Genomic DNA, 27131 nt, shown 5'->3' on the forward strand with positions numbered 1-27131 from the left:
ACAAACAAAACTTTTTTGTCTGGATTAGGAACGGAATAACCAGGTGAAATACCCTGAAACTAGAAAATTCTCTAACAAGTCTAATTTAACTCTGGATTCGTCTAAACCATAAAATAATTAGTAAGTAAGTACCACTCAGTCGCAGCTCTTTACTTCTTTAGAGAACCGGGTGCAGCAGGGAAATAGACTCACAGACCCAAAACGGACTCCAATAATGAGCACGTGCACCCTCCTGTCACCGCTGCCTTGAGCTGGGGAAGAACGACCCGGCCAAGGGGGACTTCAGCAAGAAACAACCACTAGATTAAGACAAAGTTCTTGTTTCTTCCACTTCCAAACAAATGCCAGGTCACCCAGCAAGCCTTGAAAGCATTTACCTATTTTAACGCTAGTGAAGTTAAGATTGCTTTTTTGAAAGCTTCACACCACAAGGCCAAATATGTAGCTGTTCCTCTACATATACCACAAGACAAGCACAGGGTAAAGATGAATATTTATTCACTTTACAAAGAGAATGGTATTAAATTGCCATAAACAGCTCCATTTATAGACAAATATAACTGTACATTACACCAGTAGCTGGCTCAAACTTGCTTTCCCACGATGCTTATACGGCTCCAGCTCCATTAGTTGAGCACAGACATCTCTGTTCTGCCACTGATGATAAAAAGTCCCTCGGAGATAATGATTTTGTGTTTTACATATTCACAGGTGGGAAAAATAAACCCCTCTCCCCAGCTCTTCCTTAGAGTTGAGCTTCCATCTGCATGTTCCCTAGAGAGCACTGAACAAATACTGGCTCATTCTTAAAAAAAAAAAGATTACCAATAATTTGAAAAGCTTTTGTTGCACACCAAAATACCTATCTATACATACATAAAAAATCTTCAGTCAGATTTATAATTTTAAAGGTAATAGATGCCCTAACACTGCCAAGGGTGGGTAATGAAAAAGAAGGGACACATTAAATTACTGAATTATAAAAATATTTTCTTTGGAAAAAAACTCCAACGAGGTTATCATTAATATCTAAAACCAAAGAGAAAAAATAAACAATTGTTCTTTGATCCATTAGTAATTTAAATAAAAATGAACACCTCTTCAAAAGCAGCTATAACTGAATTTTTTTAAAAGTTGTAGGTAATGAGCACTTCTAAATCTATACACTGATGATTCTTTACAGGCAACCAGAAGTCAAGAAAAATCCTTAATATGGCTAATTCTTTAGTTTTTTAATTACCATAATTTCCTGTGTTTTAAAAAAATATTTCAAATGACAGCTTAAAAAATAAGTGGTTGTTTTTGGCAAGCACTCCAAATACTCAATCTGACTCAAATCAGATCACCACAGTTAACAGACAAGCTAGGGATACTGGTGATTTTATTTTTTTAATCACAATCATTTTACTCCAGTTTTTAGTTACCCCTTTATATTTTATGAAAATGTACCAAATCAAATGTACCAAATTAAAAATTTTTTCACTAGTGCTGTTTTACATCTAGATTTGATGAAAGATACCAACCTGAGATAAAAGCTGACTCCTTCACAAAAGTCCAGTTCTTGAATCCCTAAATGGGAAATGTCTTTATCTTCACTTTTGTCAATTCTTGGTATAACCAATCATACTAGGGAATTATAAAAATATACCATATATTGGACACATGTCAGTACATAGCAGAAAATGTATCTATTTACTGTGTAAAGTTTATTAACATTTGAATGAAACGCTCTTATTTACACAGTTAAGTCTGGGGTGCTCAGGACAGCAAGGTGGTACGAGGGGCCACCATTAGAAATTTGGAAATGTGCAACGGTCCTTGGCATCCTGTCACAGAGATAACCCTCCCTAGGAGAACTGGGTAGCCCTGGGTAAGGAGAGCCAGAGTTTATACAGTTCAACTGGCTTGTTTTTCTATCTTCATTCTTCTTCACTTTCATTTTCAGGATCTAAATCAGAATCTCCATTTAATTCTTTTTCACTTGCCACATCTCGGTCCTCACCATTTTCTTCATCTTTTTCTTCAGTATCCTCATCTTCCTCTTCATTCTCTTCGTCAACATCCTCATCTTTTATGCTTTCTTTCTCTTCCTCATCTTCCTCATCCCAATTCTCCTAGTAGAAATATTAAGGCAAGGAAAGCATTCATGAAGGCCCCATTCTTACAAAGCACAAGGATCTAAAGGCAGATCTATGTACCAGGAAACAAATTACTCACATCAGAATCCTTATCTGCTATTTCATCATCAGACTCCTCTTCAGAAGATTCTGTTAAGAGTTGGAAAAAGCCCAGCCTTAATTTTGTGATCAAAGTAGAGGGCATAGCCTTGAAAACTAAACAGAATCAGATTCCTGAATTCACTTTAGAAATACTATATTCAGCTATCAACCATCTAAGAAGTAAATTACAATATTCTTATCCACATAAAAGCACATTTATGGTATCATTCCATCAAAATCTCATTGAGCAGGACGAAGTAATAAAACTCTAACAAAATCTTGGGCCAGCCTGGTGGTGCAGCGGTTAAATTCGCACGTTCCACTTCAGCGGCCCAGGGTTCGCCGGTTCAGATCCCGGGTGCAGACACGGCACCGCTTGGCAAGCCATGCTGTGGTTGGCGTCCCACGTATAAAGTAGAGGAAGATGGGCACGGATGTGAGCTCAGGGCCACTCTTCCTCAGCAAAAAGAGGAGGATTGGCGGCAGATGTTAGCTTAGGGCTAATCTTCCTCAAAAAAACAAACAAAAAACAAAACAAAACAAAAAACTCTTAACAAAATCTCATCTTAAAAAACAAAGCTGAGAGTGGAGAAAAGAGAACCCTTGTGCACTGTTGGTGGGAAAGTAAACTGGTTCAGCCACTATGGAAAACAATATGGAGGTTCCTCAAAAAACTAAAAATAGAATTACTATATGATCTACCAATTTTACTTCTGGATATACAATGAAGGAAATGAAATCGGGATCTCAAAGAGATATCTGCAGCCCATGTTCACGTGGCATTATTTACGATAGTCAAGACGGAAACAATCTAAGTGTCCATCAATACATGAATGGATGAAGAAAATGTGTGTATATCTAAACAAAATAGAATATTACTTGGCCATAAAAAAAGGAAATCCTACCATTTGCGACAACATGGATGGACCTTGAGGGCACTGTGCTAAGTGAAATAAGTCAGACAGAAAAGGATAGATACTGTATGACCTCCACTTACATGTGCAATCTAAAAAAACCAAACTCACAGATACACAGAACAGACTGGTGGTTGCCAGAGGTGGGGGATGTGGGAGTGGGGGAAATGTGTGAAGGTCAAAGGGTACAAACTTTCAATTATAAGATAAATGACTCCTGGGGATATAGCATACAGCATAGTGACCATAGTTAACAATAAGGTACAGTGTCTTAGAAAGCTGCTAAGAGAGCAGATCTTAAAAGTTCTCATTCAAGAAAAAAAATGTAAACCTATGTGTGGTGATGAATGTTAATGAAATACATCATGGTGGTCATTTTGAAATATACACACATATCAAATCATTATGTTGTACATCTAAAATGAATATAGTGTTATATGTCAATTATATCTCATTGAAACCGGAAAAAACTTCACGAGAAGTTTAATTAATTAATTCAGGTATGCTTTTATGTCCTTCAGTTATGTTTTATAACTTTCTCTATAAAGATTTTGCTTCATTTTTCAGATGTATTTCTAGGTAATCTAGGTACTTCATAGTTTTGATTGCTGCTATAAATGAGATCTTTTTTCCTAATACGTTTTCTGACTGGGATATAAACTAGTTGACATAAAACACATTATTGGGACATAATAATGCTACTAATTCCTTTTTGCTGATCTTGGTATCCAGTAAACTTGCTTATTTGCATTATCTCATTAATAATGGTGTGACTCTAGAAGTCCAATGTTTTAGAATTCATTTCTTTCATACAGTACTAGGCAAGATATCCAGAAGCAATGAAAAGTACATTACTGTCCTGTTCCTGACTTTATGGGAATGCTTCTAAACTTTGATATAAATTTATTGAGGAAATTCCCTTAAATTCCTAGGTTGCTTAGACTATAAAATAATGAGATATGTGAAGACTGAATTTTATAAATTCTTTTTCTATATCTATTAAAACAATATATAGTGTTTCCCATTAATCTGTTAATATGGTGACTACACTGATAGGTTTCTTGATGCTAAATCACCTTTCAATCTTCAAATAAATTCTACTTGGTAATGACGTATTATTTTCCTTAAGCATGTCTATAATTAATCTGCTGATACTCAGGATATTTGAGGATGGCTGAAAATGTTATTGACTATCCTTCTCTGGTTTTGATTCATAAAATGCCTAAATGGTTTGTATATGACAAAAATGACTTCTTCCTTGAAAGACTGATAAAATTCATCTGTAGAACCTGTCTGTAATCTCGTGAAGAAAAATGTTGATTAAGTCAATTTTAAAGTTATTGACTTGCTCAAGGCTTCCTCTACTTCTTTTTACTTTCAAGTCAATTTTGGTCATTGATATTTCCTAAGAAATCACCTATATCATCTAGGCTTTCTAACGTACGGGCAAAAAGTTTGTTCGGTGTTTTTCTATTTATATCTCTTCCATACCTAATGCCCTTTTCTGTTATTGTATTATATCTGTTAACTTCTCTTTTCTTATTTGATCATATTTTTGGCACAAGCTCGCCCATTTTTTTAGAGGTGTGCCAAAGCATCATCTTCTTCACAGTGATGTCTTTATCAAATAAGATAACAGAACAGAGTCAATGTGAAAAATTAAATGTTCCAACTCTAGACTCTACCCTACCCCCAGCTTTACCTTCTTCATACACCAATTTTGCCTTCTGTGCAGGACAAGTCGTTCCCTTTGTTTTTTCTGATGCTGTAACCTGAAAGACAATAAAGTGCTATTATGAAGTGGAACATAAGTTAATCTCAAGCATCACAACCACCACCACAGCCAATTCTTCCCAAGAGAAAACTCACCCTTGACCACTATAATGGATGACGTTAATACAATGTAGATCAAATTCAGGGCAAAAAACATATTCGTCAAATACAAGAGGAAAAGAATTACTCTGTAAAAGTTGAAAAAACCTTTCAAGGCAATCAGAATTTCCTTCTGTGCCCAAATTTTTTACCTGTATAAATATCCTGTAACTTTTGTTCACAGTACCCCAACCATCCTAACTGTATTAACAATTGAGATATAATGGTGAGAGCCTTTGAATAAAAGTTGAAATAGGCAAACTAAGTTTACTTACTGTCAAATACATAAGATTTCCAAGTTAAAGACTAGATCCTGATTTACTAATTTCTTACTGTAATAGGGAGCTTTCAAAGTTCAGGGAAATGATCCTCACTCCTCCCCCCATTCCTATAACATCCAAACGTTTCAGGACAAAACAATTTACTTACTTGTGTGATTAGAAGGACTAGCTTTCCATGAAGGTGGGAGAGTTTCTGAAAAGTTTTTACTCTGCTTTCCATTAACTGATACAGTGTCCCCAGCTGGGGTACCAAGTCAGGCAACTAGGGGAAAAAAAGACCATTTGATATCATTATGACACAATATAGATAACACACAGAAATCATGCTCAGCTATGTCTGAGTATTTAGGCAGTGCACCACAAGCATCTGCTTGCACTTCCAGTGGCAGTGGCTGGTTGTGACACAGCCTAGCAATACTCAAACTTTCAGAGGCTTTCAAAGCAAAAAACAATACATTTAAAAAAGATACAAGGTCAGAAGGAGAAATTGCAAGGCAGAAAAAACTGCAGGGTGGCACTTCGTATCGATCGCAGTATTTCAGAGGAGGTCAATATACAGGAGACACTAAATAAAAGATAACCCCACCACATATCTCTAGGCTAAAGGGAGCTTTTCTTCCAAAACTTACTCTCTGATGATATCACATTATCTCTACCTTATAAAGCCCAGCAAGCTAGAGGAAGCTTTTCACAGCTTTTAGAGACCAACAGGACAGTGACAGTTATAAAGCTGACCTTACAGTATTTTGAACATACATTCTGTTAATGAATTCTCTGAAATTAAAGCAGGAAATTTTTACTTGTTCCTTCAGAGCTACAGAAAAAGGGACCCTCACTCTTTTGCCCTTTAATTAGCTTTTACCTGCCCTTCTATCTCCAACACTTTGGCATAAATAACAGTGTTTCATTCAAATGTTAAACTTTAAATAGTAAACAGACACAAAAATGAATAAAACAAAGTTTAACGTGATTGCACTTCAATTCCCATCATCTCCTTTGTATTTCTCCCTATTCAGACTACAAGTTCCAGGAGGATGGGGATCAGAGCATCTTGTACATTACCAAACCCCCATGCCTAGCACAGTCCTTAGCCTAGAGAAGGTACTTAAAGATATCTGATAAGGAAGGAAGGTATAAAGGAAAGGCAAGAGGAAAAGCACTGTTTTCTGAGGAGAGAGAATTGCTGTGGGCTGTGGAGTCCTTCCTATCCCAAACTTGAAGGTCTGTTTGCCGTGACTTTGAATGTTAACACTACTACTCCAGTACTTACACCTTAGGAGTTGATTCCAGAAGGGATTTCACTACAACAAGGCCTCCTAGGGCTCTTTCCACATTTAAACAAGTAACTCAGGTCACAAAATGAGTGTTGTGCTGTTTACCAGACACAGTCCCAACAGATGAGGCTTATGGTGTCTTTCCACGCCCATCATCATGCCACTCGGCCACTCCACTCACCACTGCCCCCAACTCACTTCCCACGACTCCTTCAAGCTGGGAAACCCATATCCATTCTTACTGTTTGTCTCTTCCCCTAGTCTAATAGGCTGGCAGAGTTCTCCACGGACATACAAAGAACAAACTGCTGACTTCAACGCAAGTTATCCAATAGTTTTCCCTATTTCAAACTACTGAAGGCAAAAGGAGCCTGAGACAGAGAACAAGGCGCAGTGACAAGGCAGGAGCTGGGTGAAACAGTGTTAGGTAAGGAAGAGCTATAGTTTAAAGAGCAATTAAGAACTTTTTCAACTATCCACTATAACTTTTCAAGAAAATCTACTGTAAGGTGCTAGATAATGAAACAAAAGAAAAATTAAACTGTATAATTTTATTTCTAACCTAAAATTTAACTCACTTGATGATGTGGCAAAGAATTTAATTCATGTTGTGACATATAAAATTGTTTTTTTCTGGTACTCCTTTAAGATCTTATGCTCCCTCCCTTCTGTTCACGTAAATCAAGAGCTGACAATAGCCCAAGCAAAATGTCAGGCAGTAAAGCTTTAATTTATATCATTTTTATCACAAGCTACCTTTTATCCTCCTGGGAGAAGGCAGAACAAACTTGTTAGAATACGCACAAAACTTTAAAAATCTGCTAAGTTTTTAAGAGGGGAGGGGGTGAGATACATACAATTTAAAGATAATTTTGCTGAACAGGTTCATATAAAGAAAAAACATGAAGGCCAGCACGTCAATACATAACTTTTCTCCAAGTTCTCATACCATATGTCACTTTTATCCAGGGGACAAAAGACCTATTTATAAAAGGCAATAACAGTGACATTATGACCTTGTATCTGTAGAAAAACAAAACCTCTAAAAGCAACAGCTGACAGCTAAAGGAAAGATGGAGAGAGGATGGTTTTGTTAAGCCATCAGTTTATAATCCTCATCAAAGTCAAATTATTCAGCAACTGTAGATGAAAAGACTTACTGTGGATAGATATGATGCATGGACTGTTAACACACATTTTAGCCACTGAACCATTAAAACAGCACTGAAAAAAGGGGGAAAAAATCCACGTAAACTAACGTACACAAATTCAAAATTAAATACAACTGAGTTATAAAATTAGAAAAACCCAGAAAGGCAAAGTGAACATCTATAAATTGTGCTCTGTGAAAATGACTATAATAAAAAAAAATCCTGTGAATGTAATAGTCCTTTCATTCTTTTACTGAGTTTATTTCAGATCTATGTAATATACTAATCTCTGGGGAGGCAAGGGGAAGCAGGATGGACTGGAAAACGACAAAAATTCCTTCTTCTAAAACAATTCAAGGATAAAACTCATGCTTTAGTTCATAATTAACTGATACCAGGACAGTAAACTGGGCTCAACTGACTTTGCATTTTTATGCTCAGACTATTTGAGGTCATCATCTACTCATCATCAGGCACAAACAGCATAAGATTTCCACACCAACATTAAAAGACACATATAGACCAAAAGTGTGTAAGCTGAGCCTAATTAATGATTCTTTTTTTTTTTAAGATTTTATTTTTCCTCTTTTTCCCAAAGCCCCGCGGTACACAGTTGTGTATTTTTAGTTTTGGGTCCTTCTAGTTGTGGCATGTGGGATGCCGCCTCAGCGTAGCCTGATGAATGGTGCCGTGTCCGAGCCCAGGATTTGAACCGGTAAAACCCTGGGCCGTCGCAGCAGAGTGCATGAACATAACCATTCAGCCACGGGGCTGGCCCCCTAATTAATGATTCTTTAGCTTTCCTCTGTGAGCTCCAAAAGTTAATGGAGGCCATCAAGAAATAATAACTTAGAAAAGAAAGACTGATGGGGCCTGCCTGGGGGCGCAGCGGTTAAGTGCGCACGTTCCACTTTGGCGGCCCGGGGTTGGCCAGTTCAGATCCCGGGTGCAGACGTGGCACCGCTTGGCAAGCCATGCTGTGGTAGGCGTCCCACATATAAAAATAGAGGAGGATGGACACAGATGTGAGCTCAGGGCCAGTCTTCCACAAAAAATAAAAAAAAAGAAAAGAAAAAGAAGAGTCTGTAAATTGTAGACACCAATAACACTATACTAGAAGCTTAGGATCTTTAAGATAACTCCCTATTTAAATACTTAATCATAAAATCATTAACAAAAAAGACCCACAAAATTTAGTTTTTTACAAAATATTTCTTTACAGTGTCTTAGTAGCTACCAGAGGTTAGGGAAGTTCTACAAATGGCAATTTTACATATCATGATTAGCACCAAATCATTATATAAGACTAATTCATTAAATGACCTGATAATAAAGCTGAAAAAACTACACAGGAGTTTTCTAAAAGAAAGAAAAAAACTACGATAAAAATCTTAGAAATAAGCATCATTTTACTTCAAATAAATGGGTAGAGTAATATTTGACACAAAGAGTTTTATTAGTTAGAATTTGGGGCTATCTACCATGTAATCTCATGCTGTCAAGACATTGCTGTTTTTAACAATTACCTCTAAAATATTCATAAAATCAAACAATTTAAGTCATCTAAAAATCTTACCTATTAGGATGTCCTTGCAATCTCTTTGTAAGCTGAGGGGGAGAAAAACAGCATTAACAAAAGCACTTCAGAGGCAATCCCCATCAACTCCCAGGAACACACATCCATGAGAACAAAGGAAACTAACGACTGTATTAGGAAATCATTATTCCTACATTTCCCAATCTCTGAATGTTTAACCAACATAACATAATCTAGGAATATAAGAGTAACTATCTGATAAAAATCTAGGCTAGGATTTATATGAATGAATGACCAGAATAGGTAATCCACAGAAATAGCAAATAGATTATTGGATGCCAGAAACTGGAGATAAGGGAGAATGGGGTGTGACTAACAGGTATGAGGTTTCTTTTCCGTGTGACAACTGCACAACCTGTGAATACACTAAAAAGCACTGAACTGTACACTTTAAAAGGGTAAACCTTACGGTATGGGAATCATCTCTCAATAAAAAAATACATAGAAAAAAATCTAGGTCAGGCAAATTTTGTTTGAGTAGATAAGATTCTAAAGCCATATGACCGGCTTTTCTAATATACAACACTGCTTTTCTAAATACAGGGGTTTCCCCTATCAATAATGGTAAACCAGCCCACATTAACATCAGAACTACACTCTCAAAATACTTCAGCATGTCAAACAAATGTAATCCAAGTATAATCTCTAATTACAAAGAATCCAACTTTAGGCCTATTTTACAATTTGTACCCATATTTTTAGGACAATCTTCAGTCAAACTATGTATACTTTTAAGAGACAAAAAAGATTTTCCTTTAGATAACTAATGATTACAAATTATTTGAATTGCATGTATGACACACCTCGGTAAACTACCTTCACTGGCCACCAAACGGCTCCAGACCCTGGGGTTTCACTGAGTTGGAGTTATCCCCTGGCTGTCACCGATCGCACATATGCTTTCTGTCCCCAGAACTCCAATTAGCTTTTTCTTGTCTAGCTGCTACCTATCCCTTTCTTAAAATCCTGCAACAGAATTACTAAAGCAAAACCAGGGTGACCACTTGTCAGAAACAGTGAAAGTTACTCTTGTACAAGCCAAAGGCTGAACAACTACTAGACAATTAACGCCCTCTCAAATTCCACACTGCCAGGCCTAGCAATTAACAGCTATTCTACAATAAAGAAAATCAAAACGTACAAAAGCAGTTTCAACGTTAGGTTAGGGTATCTAACAGGTCACAGAGAGAAAAACCAAAATGAGAATATGGTGGCTCTGTCTTGGGATTTCTACAGCAATCATCCCATGCGGATGACATCACGCAGATACAGCCTTCAATGGTTCACTTTAAAAGTTCCCAGTGCCCTTCAGACACACAGAAACACACTCACCCTTAGTGGAATAAAAGTAAAAACGCCAATGACATCTCCTTTCATTGCCTCAGGAATTCACCAATTTCACTTTTCTTTCTCAAGTACGTTAAGAGATCCCCCGAGTCATCTATCATCCACTCTAAACACCCTGATACCCTGCTTGCTTACGTACTGCAAATCCATCTCTCTAAATACTGGATTTTATCTTTAACCCACAGCATTAGGACTTTAAAATGAAAAGCGGACTCAGTTACCTCTTGCAACAATGGAATAACAGCATGCAGGGGCATCCTTAACACAGTCCTCTTTATTAGGTTTAAATTCCTAGTTTGAAGTACTTTCTGTAAAAAAATAAATATAAAGATAAATATACTCAGTAGCTAAGAACACTACAGGAAAAACTGTCTGTAAAAAATATTTTAAAAACCAAGGAAATAAACTACCAACTCAATTTTAGCAAATAAAGGTCAGAGGGACTGACTGAAGAACATCATATTATGTCGTATCAGACAAGTAGTCTTCAGGTATCAGGACATTTACTTCAATAAACAGTTCCTTCTCTAAAAATTCTAAACTTTTATGAACTTTTGTATATAAAACAGAAAGGAACACCTCTAGAGACATTTGAATACAGACATATACTTTAAAGAAGTTCCCAAACCTTCATTTTATGAAATTAGCAATGTAGCCACATAAAGTAAACAAACCATACTAAAATCACATTTAGAAAGCAACAAACGTTTTAATATTAAATGTCAACTTCTTGATAAAATTTTAAGACAACCAAAAGATCACATGCGTGCTCAGTCAAAACCCTTCAAGGGTGCATCACTGGGCAAAACTCAGTCTGCACCCAGGGTGTAGAAAAGGACACAGAGCAGATTAGTCCCAATCCTAGCGGCCTTTCAACTTCTCCAAACCCCAGATGCTTCATCTATAGGAGGGGGTGGGAAATAAGAATCCTTTCAGGTCTCAAAATCCTGATTGCCCCCTTCTTCTTGAAAACTTTTAAATATTTATTCTTTCAAAAGGGTTTACTCCTAGAGGAACTTCCCTAATGGTTGGCACACGCTCTGTTTTGGTGGTAGTTGTTCCTACAAAGGTCATACTCAGGATATAAACAGCAGAAGTACCCAAGGGCAAAATATAGAAAGTTAGTTTTCAACCTATTTTAACAGCCCTAACATATCCTCTCAGAATTCTCTATGGATTTTATTTGCTTTTAAAAGTATTTTTACACCAAGCCCTTCCAAATCCATCAAGTACTACTTAAAAACTATCACTGACAATAATTATATAGTTTCTTACGCAAAAGAAATAAACTTTTTAGACACAATCACTGGAGAACTGAGGGATGGACTGTCCTGATTTAGTAGTCCCAATTAAGATAATATTTTCATTTTCAAATAATCGAAATACAAGATTTCAAGCAAAATATGATCAGAACTTTAACGATAATTCACAAGCTGCTTGATACTAAACATCCCTCAAATCACCTCTTTACTATAAATATCAGTTACCACAAAGTTTCAGTGATATAAACTAGTCTACAAATTCCTCTTTGAGAGATGATACGCTTTTGTTAAGGTCCTCAGCTTTCAAGGATGTTCACTAAACCACCAGGCTTCCCTGTCTTAAATGGCCAAATAGAGTAGCAGCACTTCAGGTGAAGCAATACACTCTTGACCTTGTTGCTGCACATTTTTTATACCAAAAGCTTGGTTAAGAAACATAATGTAGAACTGAAGCTTTGAAAAACACATACGTTTGTGAAATCTAGTGTGCTAAAGGTAAAGTAATCATCTAATTTCTTCTCCAAACTGGGACACTTCTGAGAATAAAAAGAGTCACTATTAACTACATCAAGAGGTGTAAACCAGAACTGTTACAGGCAAGTAAGAGTAGGTGTGGCCTAGCTATTTAGAAGTTACCCCAAATTGCAGGGCAGAAGAATTTTTAACAAGCTCTCAGGTAATTCTTATGCTCACTAAAGACAGAGGCTCTATGATAACAATTTTCAAATTTAAAATAAGCAAATAAGGTATCCCAAATCAAGCAAAATGATAATGGATAGTTGAGTGAGTGTTAACTTTTGCCGAGAATGTATTTAAAGAAATAACCCTATAAAACCACAGCTACAACTAGCAAAATGATACTGAAGGATCTTTCTTTTATAGTTTTACTGCTTTATGACTGAAGCATAATAAATAGTGCACATTTAAAGTGTACTATTTGATCAATATGATATAAATGAATTGCCATGAAACAAAGACTACGATAAACTTTTCTATCACCCTCAACTCTCCTTGGGCCCCTTTACATTCTATCCCTCCTTCCGCCCATCCCCAAGCAACCACTGAACTATATATTGGTCTGAATTTTCTAGAATTTTTATATAAGTGGAATCATACACTATGTACTTTTTTTTGTCTGGATCCTTTCTCAATGCAAAAGTTTGAAATTCATCCATGCTGTTGATATATCAATACATTCCTTATAGAGCTAGATAAACAATTTGTTTATCCATTGTTACGTTGAGGGCCATATAGGTTCTTTCCAGTTTTTGGTTATTACAAATAAAGTTGCTATTAATCAAATAAAGCTGCTATGCTTATTCACATACAAGTCTTTCCATGAACATTTGTTTTTGATTCTCTTGGTAAAAATACTTAGGAGTAGAATGGCTGGGTCATACAGTAGGTGTACCCTTAATTTTTAAGAAACTGCCAAACTGTTTTCCAAAGTAGTTGTATTCTTTTACATTCCCACCAGCACGATCTGAGAGCTCCAGCTGTTCTACATCCTCACCAACAGATGGTACCGTCTTTTTAATTTTAATCAATCTATAAGGGTATGTAGCCTTATCTCACTGTGATTTTAATCTGCATCTGTGATGATTAATGACTATATAATACCTTTACATGTACTTATTGGCCATTTGATTTCTTTTGTGAAGTATCTGTTCACACATTTACCAATTGTTTTTTGAGTTGAGTCTCATTATTAAGACTTCTTCATATTCTGGATATATGAGTTGTGAATATTTTTTCCAGCCTGCAGGATTGCTTTTCATTCTCTTAAGCGTCATTTCAAGAGCAAAAGTTTTTAATTTCCATGAAGTCCAAATGACCAATCTTTCCTTTAGAGTTTCATGCTTTTTGTGATGAAGCCATTCTCCACTCAAGTTTGCACAGATTTTCTCCTGTTTTCTTCTAGAAGTTCTGTAGGTTTCGGTTTTACGTTTACGTCTATGATCACTTTTGTGTAAGCAATCTAAGAGTTGAGATCCATTTTCGTCCATATGGATATTCAGTTGGTTCAGCACCACTTGTTGAAAAGACTTTGCTTTCCCCATTGACTCAACTTAGTACCTTTACTGAAAACCAACTGTGTGTGATCTATTACTGGACTCTATTTTGCTTCCTTAATCTGTACTTATTTTTTCATCAATATCAAACTATCTTGACTACTATAGCTTTACTATGAAATCAGGTAGGGTAAGTCCTCCAATTTTGCTTTTTATCTTATAATTACTTTGGTTATTACATGCCCTCTGACTTTCTGAAAGGTAGCTGCTGGAATTTAATTGGGATTGCACTGAAGATACAGATTAGTTTGGGGAGAACTACTGATCTTAACAACGTTGAATCTTCCAAACCGTCTTCATCAATGACTTAGATCTTTGTTAATTTCTCTCAATTTTTGTTATTTTCAATGTAGAGGTAGAGGCATCTTTTGTAGATTTATCCTAGGTATTTTTTGGTACTACCATAAATGGAACTTTTAAAAAACATTTAATTTAAATAAATTTTTAAAAATATCTATCTCCTATGAGAGCCATGAATTACCTAAACGACTAGGCTTCTCTTTCTGCATAAGCTATAGACTATTTCTTTAGGTCAAACTTCCACCTTCCTAAAGGTATAAATTTTAATGTGAAGTTCTCTTAACCTCACTTCTGGTCCCATGTTGCATGCCTGCCACTGCTCACTTTCTTCTTTCATTCCTTTCTTTAACGTCCTCCCACTGTATTTCATGTATCTTCAAAAAGTACCTTTTAGGAATGGGGAAGACTATTTTTAGGGGGAAAAAATATTTGATTCTTTTTTAACTTGCCTCTTTCTTCTTAGAGTGGCATACAGAATACATAAATGCATAATCTCCCAGGTAACAGTATGGGAATATTTGCACACTTTTACTTTTGTTTTAAGGGTTATTTTAAGCCCTTCACTATAACTTTCACAGGTCTTTTCCAGCACACAGTTTTTCAGGACTCAACTAATTTCCACTTAAGTAATATAACATATCAGCTCAAAGTCCTTAATAATGAAAGAGCTTTACATGTACAACCCTTTACAATTTAAGAGGTGCTTTCATAAACATCATTTCATTTGTCCTCCCAACAATTCTATGATACCTGATAAAAGTATACACTGTCACCTTTGAAGTGCCAAAAGATTCTAATCTGAATCTCTTCAAGCTTCTAGATCCAGCTACCACTGTAAGGGAAATACGATAGAAAGAGGAACATTTTAAATGCTACTATTTATTGGGTTAAATGATCCAGTAAAATGGATTTTTGCAGGAGGCAAAATCCAGAATGTGAGAATCTCTATAGGGCAAATAACCTAGCTTCTCCCAAAGACAAATTCCAAGAGACAAAAGAGGCAGATCCACTAAATACAGTGTGGACATGGCTGGGATCCTATTTTGAACAAAGTAAAAAGAAAAATAAAAAGCTTATGAGACAATCATGGAATTGTATACACCAACTGGATACTTGATGATTTTAAGGAATTGCTATTACTTTTATAGGTGTGATAATGGAATGTGGTTGTATTTTTAAAAGGAGTTGTCATCATCAGAGTTGAACAGGGATATATTTATGAATGAAATGGTACATCTGAGATTTGCTTCACTATCACCTGGGAAGGCATATGGGCAGACAGATGAAACAAGGATAGACTGGCTAATAGTGTTGATAATTTTTGAATCCGGGTAATGGGTTCATGGTGGTCCACTGTACTATTTTTACATGTTTTGGAATGTTTCTTCAAAAATTTTTAAGAAGAAAAACTTGGTAGCTGATTCACTTGTTACTGAGGAAGGTTTCAAACCATAGTTAAGTAAGGCAATGATGGCAGATAAGTTATATTTCACTTTAAAAACACTGCCAATTGTTCTCTACAGCTTCTTATTTTTCACCAAATCTTCACCTAGCTTCCACGCCATATTAAACTAAAATCTACCTTTCAAAATACATACACTCACAAACTGTTTTAACAGTAATTTTAGGTTTTTAGACATGCTGGTTTCCCCTCGTTTTGCAAAATCATCTCAGACACAAATACAAGATACTCCTATTTAGATCAAAATATAAGTCAGTGAGACACAACTCATAGGTTACATATTAAAGTCACATCTATACTAAGTGGCACCATATCACTGAGTCACTAAGAATAAATGCACTTAACAAACGTAAATTGCTATAATCTGATCAGGGAGTGCTTAAATACAATTTTTTACACTTAAATTTTCTCTACAGACTACTATCAAATTTTGGAATTAAGAGGACAGAATTAAGAAACTTCATACAAACAGTCACCAACTTACAAACAAAGAAATCATAAATCCCTCCCTTTATACAAAATTTCTAGTACTTTTACCTCTAAATACTTTACAACATAACCCCCAACCCTCTTGAATTTTTACCCCAAACCTCCTACCCATTGCCAAGGTTCCACCTCACTGCCCCCTCTCACGGCCAGGGGGAAATAAGTTTCTGGAATCCAGAGTAAAAACTCAGGAACGCATTTTCCTACAGAAAAAAATATAAATTGTGATCTAGAATGCTGAGTGTTATAATTCAGCTACACTATGTTTATAAAAGGCTTTTGTGAACTAAAGCCTAAGGACCTAATAACAATTCAGAACAATATTTCTATGAGAAAATGCATTCCAGGTTCAAAATAATTCAATACAATCCCTTTGTAGGTTGGTGACTGTCCGTATAGTGCCACCAAGTGATATATATTTTACTCAACACAAAATATTAAATTCAAAATGGTTACATGACTATTCACTCTGTGAATGTGCTATGTCAGTCACTTTCTAAGAAAAATTAACCATCTTAAATTCATTTAAAAACTGCTATAATACTTACATTTAGCATTTCAAAATCATTACTCTCTAAACCCTGTGCAAGAAGAACTGGAAAGCTATTTGTCTGTGGAAGGTCATCCTTTTCTTTTCTTGTATCTATATCCAGTGCTCCCAGGCGCTCTTCAATGCTAACCTACAGAATAGAAATGACCTGTTAATGTTAAACCAGACAAGGTCTAAAGTAGTTTGGTCAAATCACTTTGTGCTTATGTCTTAGGAGACAACAAGCACTGAGTGATTCACACCTCAATCCTAAAAACCATGAAAACGCTCTTTCTCATTCCAAAAAAATCTCATTATCATAAAGCCAGTGTTGGAGACAAAGTGAAACATTTGCTATGCAAGTTTCCAGATTCTAGTGAAAAAAACAACTACCTAAGAAGCCATGATTTGAAAATATAATTCATAAAAATTCCTTTACATGAAGATTCAAAGAAAGCAAGAATCTGGCATCTGATTACTAAAGCACAAGACAAGACCTATTACCACAGAAGCTTCACCCTCTATAACTATCCCTTGCCATCAACCTCAGATTTGCAAAAGGAAACAAATATTAGCAAAAGAGCATAAGGACAGTTATGTTCCCAGAAGATTTATGAAATTTCTTTCTATTTTCCTCTTTATAAGTTCCAAATGATGAGTTATTTTCTAGTAGATGCTATCCTACAACCAAGTTTCTTTAATACCAAAAATTTAAGTGTAAATAAACATGATGCAATTTGCTACACAAAAACTCAACTGTACAGAACTGACCGCTTACTAAAGCATGTCTAACAACCATGTTCTGCCAGCCCCTTGGTAACTAAATCAAAATACAGATGTTCTATGACTACCAAAGCAAACAGATATACCTTGGTAAAGCCTCTTGTTTGGGTTACCTTAACTTAGGAAAAACATAAAAAAGGCAGGAGGACATTAAAGGGTTGGATCTAGGCCAAGCTAAAGAAAGCTGGTTCACTATTTTTAAATACAGCTCTCATACTATTGAGGAATAATTTTTATGAACAGCAATATTATTCCCAACTCCCCACTCAATAAAGTAAGACATTTAGAATCAGGTAAGAAATATGATCTTTCTCTAACGATAAAACAGTTAAAATTCTCGATCACTTAGACAAGAGTGACAAATGTAAATGGAAGATGAAAAAGAATGCTACATGGGGAAGTACAGTAACCACAGAAGGGTTCTGGGAGTTGAGAAAAAAACGACGTTTATAGGCACTTTAAGAGCTTATAATGACAATCACTTTTAAAGTCCAACTAGCACTGAACCAGCCAGGATTGCTCAGACAGCCAAGAGAAGAGGCATCATCGGAAGTCAGCAACATGCGAAACCCAATGAAAATCATCACAGCAAGTCCTGGCTTAATCTATTCAATCAAGTTACTGAGCTATCAACAAATGGCCAAAACAGCACCCTCCTGAGTTCATAAGAGTTCTGTCTTCTCCATTAACAGTGGCCAAATAAGTCTTACAAAGGTCACAATCTGGAATTTGGGAACCAACATTGCTGGGGATGAGAGAGAGGAAAACAGCAGCAATCTCAGTAAGTTTCTGAAGTTTCAACTTTGGTTCTATCCTATATAGTTGTTAGAATCTCCCAAGCAATCCTAAATTTCAAACTCAAAAATGGTCAGTGATTGTATTTACCTCATTTTCCCCTAATTTCCTCTTGTTCTCTATTTCCTCAGTTTGTGGAAGAGCAGGCTTGATAGCTGCCTGATGACCAGGTATCCCAGGCACCAGAACTTTCGCTTCAGAATTCATCACTGGTGTTCTCACCTGTTAAACAGGAATACCGGAGGCATGACCAAGGAAATTACACCTTAGTCCTTGCAAGATTTATCCCCAATGAGAACACTAACACCTTTTAAAAGGTTTTCCTGTTGGAAACTTAATGTAATACGAATTAAAGACAAATTTTTTTACTGAGGTCATACAAAGATAAATTTTAATGAAATGTTGGCAAATAAGTTTTTAAGGGATAACGAGAAAGTTCACGGTTTAAAGCTTTTAATACCACCTAAGAGTAAAAACCAGGAAAAACAAAATCTACCACACAAGGACACAGTGACTTAAAAATGTTGAAGAGTGACGCTGTGTATTTTACAACCATCTCCAATAATCGATCTTTGCCAGAAATGCTCAGACAGCCAAGAGAAAGGTGTCATCTCTGAAACTCAGCCAGAAGCGAAACCATATGGGATGTCATCACAGCATATCTTGGCTTTCCTTTTCTCGTAACTGCCAAACATGAGATATCTACATGTAGACGCAACGTTATATACAAAATAAAGCATCACGATGATGCTCTTATATATGGTATCAAATTCCAGCCCCATTATGATTTTAGGTTTTATTCCACCCTGAAATACAGCATTCCTCTCAACGAAGTTATGCTCCTTTAAGTATTGAGATTGACAAAATAATTTATTGATAAATTTGATATTGATATATATTCCTACATACTTCCTTGCACAAATGATCATGCACAGGGGTCAGGAAGAACTAAATCTAAGGTTTTCAACTTCTAGTCATCTGAAACTCACTCATTCATTCAACAAATCAAGAGCAAAGAAATGAAGAAAGTTTTACAATCTTAATACGTCAAACCTAATCCCACAAACTTTAAGTCAAGATCGCAGAGGATATTAAAGAGTTTAAACACAGTATTACATAACAATTAAATTCACCCAAATCTTTTTTCTCAACTTCTAATACATAATGCACTCACCTTTGTTATAGCTGTTTCTACTTTTGGAGCCCAGCAGTTTGAAATATCTCTTACTAAACACACATGAGATTCTTTGGAATTTAATGCCTGGAAATATAATTTTAAAGGGGGAGTGGGGTGAGAAGGGGAAAAAAGAGAGAGACAATATCAAACAAAGCAATCGGGAATAAGAATAAAATGAAAAACTACATGTCCAGTTGTACATTTTTATAAAAATACAAAAAGTATGGACAGCTTCCACACAAAAATGGTAAGCCATTCAGACTGATAACCATTCAGACTGATAGTGGCTGAGGAAAACGGATAAACTGAAGATACTGGGCATAATGTTTACTTTCTTCTTAAATTACATACTACTCAAATTTTTCACATATATAGTTTCAAAAGATCAACAGATTTTTTAAAAAATGTAACAGATTTTAAAGAAAACATATCAGTTCATCACCCTTGTAAAGAATAATCTGTGCTTTAAAAGAAAAAAAGTCCTACCCTAAAATTTTCTACTGCTATCCTTGTACAAGTAAGTCAAAGACAGCACCACTGATTAAAACAAAGTGCTCCAAGGCGCATCTCCATGTTCTGACATGGTATTCGACAGGGGAGGGAAGTCAGTTGCAGCAAAGTACCTATGTACCCATAAAGCTTTAAGGTTTTATGTAATTCTCCATGCCCATACAATCAATCAATACCTGGACACAAAATAAACAGGAATCAATGGCTGCACCTGCAGAAGGAGGTTAAGGGGTTCCCATGTGGCAAGGAGACTTACGTTTACAGCTCAAGACTTTTCTTTTATTAAACCATATCCATGTGTTAAATATTTTTTTTTTAAAGATTTTATTTTTCCTTTTTCTCCCCAAAGCCCTCCAGTACATAGTTGTTTATTTTTAGTTGTGGGTCCTTCTAGTTGTGGCATGTGCTTCTAGTTGTGGCATGTGGGACGTACTTCAATATGGCCTGATGAGTGCTGCCATGTCCGTGCCCAGGATCTGAATCTGTGAAACCCTGGGCCACCAAAGCAGAGTGCGCCAACTTAACCCACCGGCCACAGGGCCAGCCCCCATGTGTTAAATTTTTAAAAAGTAAAAAGCATTTAAATAAACTCAACAAGAGCTTTCTTGGGCATGCAATATTCCACTCACAGTCCCCCTGAGGACCTTACTGAATAAAACTATTATAAATGCAAGTTTAAGAAATCGCCTATTAGGGGGCTGGCCCCGTGGCCGAGTGGTTAAGTCTGTGCGCTCCGCTGCAGGCGGCCCAGTGTTTCGTTGGTTCGAATCCTGGGCACGGACATGGCACTGCTCATCAAACCACGCTGAGGCAGCGTCCCACATGCCACAACTAGAAGGACCCACAACGAAGAATCTACAACTATGTACTGGGGGGCTTTGGGGAGAAAAAGGAAAAAATAAAATCTTAAAAAAAAAAAAAAAAGAAATCGCCTATTGGACATGTTCATAACTCACCGACAGTCTCCAAAGAAACTTCTGTAATCAGAAACGCTAACCCATTGCACTGCCCATTATATCTCTGCTTAGACAATTCAATGGGTGCTATTTCTAAGGGCTCTTTTTTGAAGATTTATCTTTTGCATAATTAGGCAAAATTCACCCATACCTATGCTGACCAAAACGGCAGCCACTAGGAATGTGTGGCTATTGAGCACTTGAAATGTGGCTAGTCCAAATTGAGATGTGCCTGTAAAACATACACCAGATTTCAAAGACAAAATGCCAAAAAAAGGAGGAGAGGGAATAAAATATCTTAAATAATGTTTTATATTGACTAAGCATTAAAAAGATATTTTGGATGTACTGAGTTAAGTAAAATTTATATAAAGAAAGTTGTCACAAATTAAAATAAACCACTCAATGAAAGGTCCTTCAGTAAAGGGAAAATATGACTTTTGTAAGTATTCCTATAAGCAGACCAACGTATCATTTTAAAATCATTCTTTCCCATTGGACATGTTGATGCTCTATTGTTTTACTCTAAATTAGCATCTACGTACCACTCGCTCAATGGTGGGCTGAAACCAATTGCCATATACAAGCAACAATGACATTTTGTCTGAGCAAAAACCAGCTGCTAGAATAGGGATGGGTTTTGGTGTTGATTTCTTGCCTTTCCCAGGTGTTGCTATCTGAATTGTGCAGTTTGAAGTCAAGGGCTTTTTGCAGTATCTACAAATGGGGAGAAAATTAGATTAGAAAATTTGAAATAAGAACATTTCATACTGATTCTCCAAAGTTGGCATCAAGTGATGAAATGTGACCTTCCTCTCGCCTCCACACTACTATCAGAAGAGATCAGAGCCCCAGAGCATTAGTGTTCCTGTCAAGACTTCATCTATCCCCAACACCCGCAACATGAAGTACTCACCACCAAAATCTGCCTTGAGACCCATTTCCCAATGTCAACCCCGACATGAGGCCTCAAGCTCCCAAGTGTTCTCTCACCACCCTGAGCTTCAGTCCCAATGGCTCTGTACTTTCCCATTCCAACAAGCCCCACCTCCAATCGCTCCCAACCCTCAAGAGCCTCACCACGACCCTACCACATAGTTCCAGGAACAAAATTATCAACAAAATATAACCAGCAAAATTATACTCTCAGTTTCTTCCCTAAGGGATCTCATCACCTTCTTGCTCTATGTCGACTCATCCCTCAGCCCTCCCAAGTTATAGGTGTTTTCTCTCCAACACCCTTTGTGCCAGGGCCTTGGATGTGATTTAATTGTGCCCTTCCTTTGCTCTTCACTGACACTTCAAGACAAACAGTCTCTCTCTCCTTCACCTCTACAACTTTTGAAATTGTTGTCACCAGGTACCAGCTACGTTCCCCTCCTGCCATCATCCAATGATCTCTGGGTCACTCTCCCACATTTTTTAAAGATTTTAGTGGCTCACTGTCATTCTGTCCAACACTACTCCTGAGGACTTCCTTTCTTCTTCTTTTATATATATATATGTCTGTGTGTGTTTTTTTGTTGAGGAAGATTTGCCCTAAGCTAACATCTGTGCCAATCCTCCTCTGTTTTTTAGTATGTGGGCCACCATCACAGCATGGCCACTAACAGTAGCGCAGGTCCACACTCAGGAACCAAACCTGGGCCACCAAAGCAGAGCACGTGGAACTTAACCACTAGGCCACCAGAGCTGGCCCAGAACTTCCTTTCTTAGCGTCTAATGATCCTTCTGACATTCTGGCCTCCCAATTCCTTAACTTTTCTACCTCCAACAACACTGTCTTCCACTGTATCTCAGCCGCTCACTCCTCACACCACAGACATCTTATCACCAGTTAGTGCACACCCATAATCTCCATTCTAAGCACCCCACTACCTCTATCTTTCCAACACACTCCTCCTTGTACCCTGACTCCACAACCATCTCTATCCAGGATTTCTGCTCTCTGCTCTGGTCTTTGCCCCTCTGTAGTCTATTCTCGACACATCAGAAAGAATAACTTAAGTCAAGGCCATCAATTCTCTGCTTAAAATCCTTTAAGGGCTTACTACTGGTCAAGTCCTCAGCAAGGCCCACTACTTCTGGACCTTCAATTATACATTCCATGTTCACATTTTTGTTGTTAGTGCCATTGAGTCAATTCTGGCTCCTAACGACCCTGTACACTGCAGAGCGGAACCCTGCCCAGTCTTTTGCTCCATCCTCTCCTCTTCCAGCACTATATCACACAATGCTCCACTGCTCTTCATAGGGTTTTCAAGGCCAATTTTTTCAGCAATGGGTGGCCTGGTCCTTCTTCCTAGTCTGTCTGAGGCTGGAAGCTCCGCTGAAACCTGTTCACCACGGGTGACCCTGCTGGTATTTGAAATACCGGTGGCATAACTTTCAGCATCACAACAAAACACAGCCACCACAGTTTAACAACTGACAGACAGGTGATGTGGTTCCCCAACCAGCAAACAAACACGGGCTGTGGTGGCGAGAGTGCCGAATCTTAACCACCAGATTACCACACATACAACTGGGTAAATAAAGGGCTCAATTGTCTTACGCTAAAATATTAACAGCTCTAGAGAGAACTCAATGGAAGGAGACTTGGATTTTATAATCAATTGTCTATGCATCCTGAATGTTTTAAAATAAATGTATACTGTTTTCAGAATTAATTTATATTTAAATAAATCCCTATACTAGGATTTTAAAAGAAAGGACAGCAATTGACAATAAAAGGTTGAAACCATTTTAAAGTTTAACATAACTGTGCACCTAACTGAGTCTCAGACCATGTTTATAAAGTATGGCAAGGATCAGCAAACTTTCTGTAAGGGGCTAGATAGCAAACATTTCATTATGCTGGCGGAGGGGCACACATGTTCTCTGTTAGATGTGGCCTACAGGCCACACTTTGCTGGCCCTGCTCTATGCCTCCTACACAACCTACCAACAGCACTGCTCCCCTCTGTCCACCCAAACACTAGCACAGCCAGCCTCACTGATCCCCATCTGTGTGCCAAAGGGAAGCACTATCAAAAACAGGAATTAAGTCACCAAAGTTCATAAGCAAAGTCCTCCGACTGGACCACTTTCTTTTAAAATTTATCACTGGAACTACCAACATTTACTAAGCATACATCATAAAAAGCCACCCTCTTAACCACAAATATGAAGTGAAGAAATGGCCCACAATTCCAACAGCTTGAGTTCTCCCTGAGAATGTATATAGTCATATGAAGAAAGAATTAAGAATGCTTTCAAAATAATCTAACTGAAAAGTAATATAATGCAAAGAAAAAGTGGAAGTATGAAGAAATAAGTCAGGGACTTGAAAATTTCTTACCCATTTAATATGTGTTCAAAAAGATGAACTTGACCATCTTTGCAAACAACAGCTAACTTGACAGGCTAAAAAAAAAACATTTATCTGATTACTCTAATAGGTAACATACTCTACTGTAATAGATAATTACTTGCATGATATACTTAGGAAAATTCAACTCTCCTCCCTGCTCCTTTAAATAATCAGAGAAAAAGAACAGCAATGATGCTCAACTCTTGCATTTAGAAATAATTACTGCCATGAAAATAACAATTTATGTTGTTAACATCAAAATTAAATGCAGCCTAGAAGTTAAGGGAGCGAAGTGACTACCAAGTGCAGAGGCTGACGACAGGGAGCTGGCATGCCCCACGGGTCAGAGCAGTCAGGGCTGCTGAAAATGCCACTGTGACCATCCTTTCCCCTCCTAAGAGCTCACCACAGTGATTTAATGGTTACTTCAAACAGTCTAGGAAGAATTTTATGTTTCATTCTTCCTCCCACATCCCCTCTTCCCCGAGTCATTAAATCATCAAAACCATGCTTTTAAAAGTAATATTTATGAAATCCAAAAACAAATTCTCAAAAATCGAGCCATTTACCTCTTCTTTGTTTTCTGACAAAGTCAAGTCAATATAGACAGGTTCATCCGTAACTGTAAAAGACATCACTGCATTCTTTTCTTTGTTTTCTGACCGGACTTGCCTAGATAACAAAACCAATGATTAGATAATAAGACAGATTTTAAAAGAAAAAAAAAGCAAACACCTACAGGTTGTTAGATTAGATTATTAGATTATGAAAAGCTTTTTCATCTTTTAAAAGCTAAATAAGGTGACTAGAGATCAAAATAAGGAAAGCATTCGTGTCACTACCATATAACATGGTTGTATGGGGAAAAAGTAAGCACTGATATGTTTATGGCAGATTTAAACAATGAGTTAACATTTTCTGTTCTTTTCCATTAATCGATTTGTCTATCTAGATGCCAATACCACACTATCATGATTACTGTAGCCTGACAACAAGTCCTCAAATCAGACAATGTTGGTCCTCCAACTGTTTTCTTGTTTTCAAAGTCGTTTTGGCTATTCTATGTTTTCTGCACTTCCATTTGAATTTTAAAATCAAATTGTCAATTTCTACCAAAAAAAAAAATCTGCTGGAATTTTGACTGGGTTTGCATTGAATCTATAGATTAATTTGAGGAGAACATCACAATAATACTGAGAAAATAGAGTCCAGAAATAGACACAAATATATATATATATACACACACACATACACAAATGATTCTCATTATTCACTGATTCCTTATTTGAGAATTCATCTACTTGCCAAAATTTATTTGCAACCCCCACAATCAATATTTGTGGCGCTTTCATGGTCTTTACCAGGCATGCACAGAGCAGTAAAAGTACGGGTTACCCCACAGGCACGAGGTCAAACAAGGCTGTGCTCTGTCTTCTTATTTCAGCTCTCATACTATGAGCAAGTATTCTTTCCACACTCTATTTTGTGCCATGTTTTTTGCTTTTGTGTTTTTTGTTGGTGATCTCACTGTTTAAAACGGCCCCGAAGAGTAGTGCTGAAGTGCTGTTTAGCGTTCTAACAAAAAAAAAGCTGTGACGTGCCTTATGAAGAAAATATTTCTTTTAGATAAACACTGTTCTGACATGAGTTAACCATATGCACATGTGTATATACATATATAAATATATATAAGGTATCTTTAAATACAAACACACATAAAACAAGGTTATATATTGATTAGATGACAAAAATGTTGTGACAAGAGAGGCTTGCAGAAACTTAACCCTGTGTTTTCCCACAAGAGTAATAGTATCACTAAGTCAGTGCTCATGAGGACCTTATACAACATTCCTGCTACAAATAATGAGAACTGACTGTATGTCTATACACAGGTATATATACAAAACCAATACACTAGAGACAGTCTTTTCAACAAATGGTACTGGGACCACTGGATAGCCACAATGCAAAAACATGAACTTAAACCCATTCCTCGTGCCACATTCACAAAATTAACTCAAAACAGATCACAGGGCCAGCCTTGGTGGCCTAGTGGTTAAGTTCAGCACACTCTGCTTCGGCAGCCCGGGTTTGCTTCTGGGTATGCACAGACACCACTCATCTGTCAGTGGCCATGCTGTGGTGGGGGCTCACATACAAAAAGAGAAGACTGGCAATGGGTGCTGGGCAAATCTTCCTCAGGAAAAAAAAGACAGATCACAGAACCAAATGCAAGACCTAAAGACCTATGCAAAACCATAAAACTTCCAGGAGAAAACCTTCATGATCTTGGGTTAAGCAAAGATTTCTAAACATAATCGAGACTTCATCAAAATTAATAACTTCTTTTCTTCAAAAAGACAAGCCATAGACCAGGAGAAAATACTTGCAAAGCCTAAAACTGATAATGGACTTGTATTCAGAATATACACAGAACTCTCAAAACACAATAAGAAAACAAACAACTGAATAAAAAATAGGCCAAACAGCAAATAAGCACATGAAAGATTCTCAACATCAATGGCCAACAGGGAAAAGCAAATTAAAACCACACTGAGATACTACCATATGCCTATTAGAATAGCTAAAATTAAATGACCATATCAAGTGCTGGTGAGGATGTGAAGAAATTAGCACTCTTATAGCTAGTGGGAATGTAAAATGGTACAATCACTTTGGAAAAAAATGGGCAATTTCTTAAAAAGCTAAATATACACCTATCATATGCTCCAGCCATTGCACTCCTAGGTATTTACCAGAGAAATTAATCGTATGCCTGTACAAAGATCTGT

At 36.9% G+C, this 27131-nt stretch overlaps 1 protein-coding gene and 2 non-coding genes across 3 annotated transcripts in view; all 3 read right to left on the reverse strand.

The window, feature by feature from the left end:
* Positions 1–481: 481 nt before the first annotated feature.
* Positions 482–27131, reverse strand: part of WDR43 (WD repeat domain 43) — a 47565-nt gene continuing 20915 nt past the window's right edge. The window contains exons 6-18 of the mRNA XM_014850416.3: positions 24909–25011; positions 24328–24392; positions 21533–21704; positions 19519–19605; positions 18435–18566; positions 16786–16917; positions 10877–10963; positions 9288–9319; positions 7721–7784; positions 5435–5548; positions 4836–4905; positions 2218–2267; positions 482–2114 (exon numbers count right to left, since the gene is read on the reverse strand). Of these exons, the coding sequence (XP_014705902.2) occupies positions 1920–2114; positions 2218–2267; positions 4836–4905; positions 5435–5548; positions 7721–7784; positions 9288–9319; positions 10877–10963; positions 16786–16917; positions 18435–18566; positions 19519–19605; positions 21533–21704; positions 24328–24392; positions 24909–25011 (1303 nt within the window). The 3' untranslated portion in view covers positions 482–1919. The remainder of the gene's footprint in view (positions 2115–2217; positions 2268–4835; positions 4906–5434; positions 5549–7720; positions 7785–9287; positions 9320–10876; positions 10964–16785; positions 16918–18434; positions 18567–19518; positions 19606–21532; positions 21705–24327; positions 24393–24908; positions 25012–27131) is intronic.
* LOC123286780 (small nucleolar RNA SNORD53/SNORD92) lies at positions 18066–18141 on the reverse strand. Its single transcript, XR_006529583.1, has one exon. It is a non-coding gene; the product is annotated as a small nucleolar RNA SNORD53/SNORD92 (small nucleolar RNA).
* LOC123286779 (small nucleolar RNA SNORD53/SNORD92) lies at positions 18926–19004 on the reverse strand. The gene has a single exon (XR_006529582.2). It is a non-coding gene; the product is annotated as a small nucleolar RNA SNORD53/SNORD92 (small nucleolar RNA).

This window comes from Equus asinus, chromosome 6 (assembly GCF_041296235.1).
Source record: "Equus asinus isolate D_3611 breed Donkey chromosome 6, EquAss-T2T_v2, whole genome shotgun sequence".
In the NCBI taxonomy this organism is placed as follows: Eukaryota; Metazoa; Chordata; class Mammalia; order Perissodactyla; family Equidae; genus Equus; species Equus asinus.